The 6,239-nt window shown below is 36.3% G+C and overlaps 1 protein-coding gene across 1 annotated transcript; it reads left to right on the forward strand.

Annotated features, from left to right (window-relative positions):
- Positions 1 to 1,104: 1,104 nt before the first annotated feature.
- Positions 1,105 to 3,788, forward strand: LOC145585650 (cytochrome P450 704C1-like). The gene is made up of 6 exons (XM_081642359.1): positions 1,105 to 1,410; positions 2,158 to 2,373; positions 2,455 to 2,745; positions 2,838 to 3,167; positions 3,293 to 3,496; positions 3,606 to 3,788. Exons 1-6 carry the CDS (start codon positions 1,105 to 1,107, stop codon positions 3,786 to 3,788), a joined length of 1,530 nt encoding a protein of 509 aa, XP_081498485.1.
- The last annotated feature ends 2,451 nt before the right edge of the window (positions 3,789 to 6,239 follow it).

The raw sequence follows: 6,239 nt of genomic DNA on the forward strand, positions 1-6,239 counted from the left end.
CGCTGCAAGGGGTGGTGCTAGTTTGGTGGTGGTTTTGTTGGCAAAATAAAGAAGGTCAAGGAAATGACCTAGAAGTAATCACAATCAAGAGAACTTTGTATCGTATGGGTTGCCTAAAGGCTAGAGAGTAGAGACTTATTAGTTATGAAGAGGGCAAAAATTACAAAATAATCACTTTTCTAAATGTATTTTATCTATGACTTTGTCTACTAATTTTTTTTGTTGAATAGTATCTACTAATGTTTACATTGTAGGTATTACATTCAAAGATTTTTTTCTCCCTTAAAAGTGATATTTGACACGCAATAATGACTGAAGCGGAATTAAAAAATTATCTCAATGGATACAAGATAAAATGATATTTGTATGCCTTATGGTAACATATCAAAAAAATGATATATAAGAAGTCTAATACAAAGAAATTTTTATTGATTTAGGGTACGTTTTATAATTATTTTTAGATTTTTAGGTCAGCTGTCAGCATATACTGCACGGTAACCCCTGAAAGTTTGTAATCACCAAAAAAAAAAAAAAAAAGAAATTTATTGCCTTTTCTATATCATCTTGTTTATGCAGTTGCAAGTTTAGATCAATATGGATATCCTTTAAAAAAAAAAAAATCAATAAAAAAAAAACCTAGAGTTACTAAACTTAAGGTTCAATCCAAGTGATGAATGAGTAAGTTTTATCCAATCTAGTAGAACTGTAGAATGACATGTACTATAGTTAGTGTCATTATTATAACTCCCTTACGTGCACATAAGAATGATCTTTCCCACTTCAACTACATAATTTTTATGTTTTCCATTTTAAAGTCACCTCTCAACACTTTCGTCAATGACTTACTCTAATCTTCACCAACTCTTCAAGTTGTTCTATTAAAAAGCCAATTAGCAAGATGTATACCATATTAGTAAGATTACTCCTTTTATTATTTTATCAAAATATCATCGTTTACTTTTTTTTATACCAATCTGACAAGAGGGTGTTTTGTTTTTTTAATACCGACTAATTGGTCAAACTCTTCAAGATATGTGTAATATAAAAACAACATAAACATACCACAAAAGTAGAAAACACCAAATGTCTGCCTTTTTCATAACAATGGATACCCAAATTGATAATTTCATATACATTACCCTAACAATCGTAGTAATCCTAGCTTTTTTGGGCATCAAATTGTTGGCAAACAAACAGTTTCATAAAAATGGAGTGAGAAAATACCACCCTATTGGCGGAACCATGTTTCATCACCTCCGTAACTTCAAGAAGCTTCATCACTGCATGACTGATCTCGCTGCCAAGTACAAGACTTACAGAATACTAACACCGTTTCGAAACGAGGTTTACACTTCGGATCCTGCTAATGTCGAGTATATCCTCAAGACCAACTTTGATAACTATGGCAAGGTACGTAAAATCTATCACTATTTCACTATTACTATCTTTTCCTTACTATTTGTTATTGATTCGTTTGTACAAGTAGCTTTGCGTTGTCAACTTGTTATTTTTATGACTAGTGCATGGTGCTCATCATACTCTTGAAAAGTTTAGTCATTGTTTATAGCTAGAGCTAGGTGTACCAAAGCGGTGTGTGCACATTATCAATTTTTGGGTAGGAACGACGTACAAAGAAATTTGACGTGAAACTGTTAAGCAATGTGTGACATATCGGAACAAATTGGTGACTCCGATCCAAGCCATTGTTTTAATTTTATATGGCTGGGTCTTTGGTGACATACTCCGTAAGTCCATATAAAAATCGGACCAAGTTGGTGGTCCTTTTTTTTTTGGGAAGAGTGGGACTTTGTCTTCATTTTTATTTTTATAAGGGTGAGTCTTCGATAGCTCCATTTCGAAAGAATTACTTTGTATAAATTTAGAAAGAGCAGGGTAAAAGTTAAAAAATAAGTAATACGAAATATAAAGTAAAATAATATGGATTACGGATCTCAAAAGAGAAAGTAAATAATCATCATCTAAATTGTACCGTTGGTTTGTGTTAAATTAGATTTTGGTGAGGGTCTTAGCCTCTTAGGGACATAAAGAAGCCTTCTAAACTAGTAAACTGTATATTGCAGGATGTCACTATGATCTTTTTTGGTTCCTACAATGTAAAAGCTAACATCATTTGTATAACCTTGTTCAAAATTGCAGGGGTATTATAACTATGACAATCTTAATGATCTATTAGGCGATGGGATCTTTACAGTAGATGGTGAAAAATGGCGTAACCAAAGGAAAGTATCAAGCCACGAGTTCTCTACAAGAATGTTGAGGGATTACAGCAGCAAGATCTTCCGAACAAATGCTGTAAAACTAGCAGATATAATTGCCTATGCTGCTAATTCTGACCAAATTATGGATATTCAGGTAAGGTGGTATCATGTTGTATCGGACAAAAGTGTTTTTTCTGATAAAATGAGCTAACTTGAAATGACTTTGTGTATGTAGGACTTGTTTATGAAGTCGACGCTAGATTCCATTTTCAAAGTTGCATTAGGAGTTGATCTAGACAGTATGTGTGGCTCAAATGAAGAAGGGAAGAAATTTGGCCAGGCTTTTGATGATGCTAGTGCTTCAACCATGTTACGATATGTAGACATCTTCTGGCCGATCAAGAAATTTCTCAACATTGGTGCAGAGGCTAAACTTAAGAGAAGTGTCAAAATTGTTGATGATTTTGTTTACAAATTAATCAGTAACAAAGTGGAGCTAATGAAAAGTTCGCAATGCAATTTCACAGTAAGCAGATTATATAACTTAGAAGTCTGTAATCATGTTGGTTTACTGAGGGATTTATGCAATTTTTCTGTTTGAATTTGTCTGTGACACAGGAAATGCAGAAGAAAAAGGATGATATATTGTCCAGGTTCCTGGAGCAGAGTGACACTGATTTAAAGTATCTGAGAGATATAATCTTGAGCTTTGTGATTGCAGGCAAAGACACAACAGCAGTTACACTTTCATGGTTTGTTTACATGCTTTGTAAACACCAGATTATACAGGAAAAGGTTGCTGAAGAAGTAAGGAAAGTTACAAAAATGAAAGGGGTTGGAAATTTTTCAGAATTTGCTGCTAGTTTGACTGAAGAATCACTTGAAAGAATGCAGTATCTTCATGCTGCATTGACAGAAACTCTCAGACTCTATCCAGCAGTTCCAATGGTAAGTCTAGCTAGTCGCAGTCAGAAAATTTCATCGCTCTCATAATCTCATTTGTGTTACAAGTTACTTGCTGAAGTTTTTGAAAAAGAAATGAAATAATTTGTTTAGTTTTTATGTAACAACAGGATCCGAAGATGTGCTTTTCCAATGACACACTTCCTGATGGTTTTAGTGTGAATAAAGGCGACACAGTGGCTTACCAGCCTTATGCAATGGGAAGGATGAGTTTCATTTGGGGTGATGATGCAGAGGATTTCCGGCCAGAAAGATGGCTTAGTGAAGACGGTATCTTCCAGCCAGAGAATCCGTTCAAGTTCACAGCCTTTCAGGTTGGATTTGATGATTACATGCTGATAAGCCTTTTTGAGTCCCTAAGATAAATATAATGTCCTCATTATTGAGATTCTTAGTCTTACAAGTTTTGGTTGATATCAACAGGCAGGTCCGCGAATTTGCCTAGGGAAGGAATTTGCTTACAGGCAGATGAAGATCATTTCTGCTGTTCTGCTGAGCAGTTTCATCTTCAAACTCGGTGATGAAAAAAGTAGAGTGACTTATAGGACAATGATAAACCTTCATGTTGATGGTGGTTTACACATTCGTGCTCTCCATCGAGAATAGGTAACTTGGAGATAAAGGTGTATCTCCCTCACAAAGCAAAACAGAAGAGTAACAATGTAACATGTTTAAAATCTAATGTCAAAGTTCAGCTGATGTGAAAGTTCATGTAATTTTTGAATAAAGATGTATTGAGTATACATCTTCTACCCTATAAAAACCTTTTTTTTCAAGGTTTATTATATGTTTCATCTTATATCATGGAGCTCAAAAGTAGTGTTGATATCTGAGAAACCAATAGTTGTCATAAAACATTATTACATAGTAGATTATAGTTTTCTTTTGACTTTACACCGTCTTTAATATGCGTATTTAACCATTAATATCTTTAATTATATATTAATAAAAATTATGAAAATTTGATATTGACCAATCAAAAAATATGTCACATGACTGTGAACTCGTATAGTCGTATACGTTTATATACTTTGTATACACCCTCCGTCGCAAAATTACTCTCAACGTTTTGATTTTTTGTACTATTTACACATTTTATTAAGGCCATCTTTTTCAGCTATTATATGAAATGTAAGATGTTGTTAGATCTATTTTGATGTATAGTTTCTTAATATAAACTTTTTATAGCTTTTATAAATATATAATAAAAGATACCGACGGTCAAATTACTCAAATATATAAATCGACAAGCATATTTATTTAAAATGTTGCTAGTAAATTGGGACAAATGGAGCATATTAATGTTAAAATTTTTAAACTTTGACTAAATTTGTCAAAAGTTCTAAAAATTTGAATATAAAAAACTCAAAATAAGACTATCAAATTAAAATGAAAGGAATATTACGTGATGAGATTTATGCAATTATCTCAGTATTGATCAAAATAAAGCATTTACTCCGAATTACAAAGCGAAAAAAGTAGTAGCACTACGTGTTACTCCCGGCCCCACAACAAAGTCAACACTCACCAACACAATACAATCCGTGTTAAACAACGTTTAAGTATTGCGGTGGACAAAGCAGCTAAAATCTTTCCCCTCAAAAAAAAAAAAAAAAAAAAAAAATTCAAAACAATGGAAACCCAGATCGAAAATTTCACATACATAATCGCTCCAACAACCGTAATAATCCTGGTTTTTCTGGGAATCAAATTGTTAGAATATATGGAAATATATTCTTGTTAATATTGTATATAATTAGTTTGGTAATTGTATTTATCTTTGCCTAGTTTATAGCTAGTTAGTTTCCTAGTTTATCTCTTGTAATTGTGTATTTATACTTGGCATTATTCAATGAGAAAGACAACGATCATAATCTTTCATGGTATCAGAGCGGGTTTCGATCCTTCATCCTTTCCCCTAACAAATCGCCCAACCTTCTCTGCCTCCTTCTCCCCTGTTTTTCTTCTTCTTCCGCTGCACAATCATCATGGCCGAATCCAAGTATCACCCTGCCTTGAACGTTAACAACGTCAAATCTCTCATTCCTATCACTCTTGATGCCGACCATGGGATGTACTACTCTTGGGCAACCCTTTTCAAGGTGCTTGTTAGGGTTCATGACCTTTACAATCACATTATTCCTCCAACGGAGGAGAAAGCACGAGCAGCATACGAAGCATCCAAGGCTGCTGATCTCGCCTTTTGGAAGCGTTTGGACGCTGCGGTCCTTAATTGGATCTATAATTCCATCTCCCCTGCTCTTCTCACTGCCATCCTTCTCAAGGATGACACCGCTCAAGGCGCTTGGACTCGTCTCGAGTCTATGTTTCAGGACAACAAAGCTTCTCGAGCCTCTCATCTCGAACAAGAACTTGCCGACCTTGATTTCGAGAATTTTACCTCAATTGACGGATATTGTAATCACATCAAATCTCTTGCCGATCGTCTTGCGGATGTTGATGCTCCGATTCCCGATACCCGTCTTATTCTGAAAATGACAGCAGGTCTTCCCGAGGCTTACGCCGGCACGGTGGACTTTATTCAAAATCAGGAACCTTTACCATCTTTTGAGAGCTGTCGTTCTCGCTTGAAGCTAGCTGAGCGGACCATCAAAAACCGCTTGGCCAAAGAAGGTGGGTCCAGCAGACCTCCGACGGCACTCATCTCCGGCACCGGCGGCCAGCAGGTCTCTGATTCTCGTGACAGTAACTCTGCTTCAAGGTCGAACAAAAAACAGAGCCATCAAAAGAAATCTGCCAACAAGTCCTCTAGTAAGCCACGCAACTCTGGCCCAGTCCAACAGCAGCACGACCCAAACCAGCAACAATGGCAGTTTCAGCAGGCTCCGTATTGGGCTCCGTATTGGGCTACACCACCTTGCCCGTACCCAGCCCAGACTTGGGCTCCAAGAACAACGGCATCATCAACAGGTTCTCGGCCTGGTGGGCCTGGGATTTTGGGCCACGCTCCTCAGGCCTTCGCTGCCACAGATAATGGACCCAATCCCACCCCGACGCACATTGCAGCAGCGTTGCAAATGCTAGCCAATATCAACC

This window comes from Chenopodium album, chromosome 16 (genome assembly GCF_948465745.1).
Source record: "Chenopodium album chromosome 16, dcCheAlbu1.1, whole genome shotgun sequence".
NCBI classification, from domain to species: domain Eukaryota; kingdom Viridiplantae; phylum Streptophyta; class Magnoliopsida; order Caryophyllales; family Amaranthaceae; genus Chenopodium; species Chenopodium album.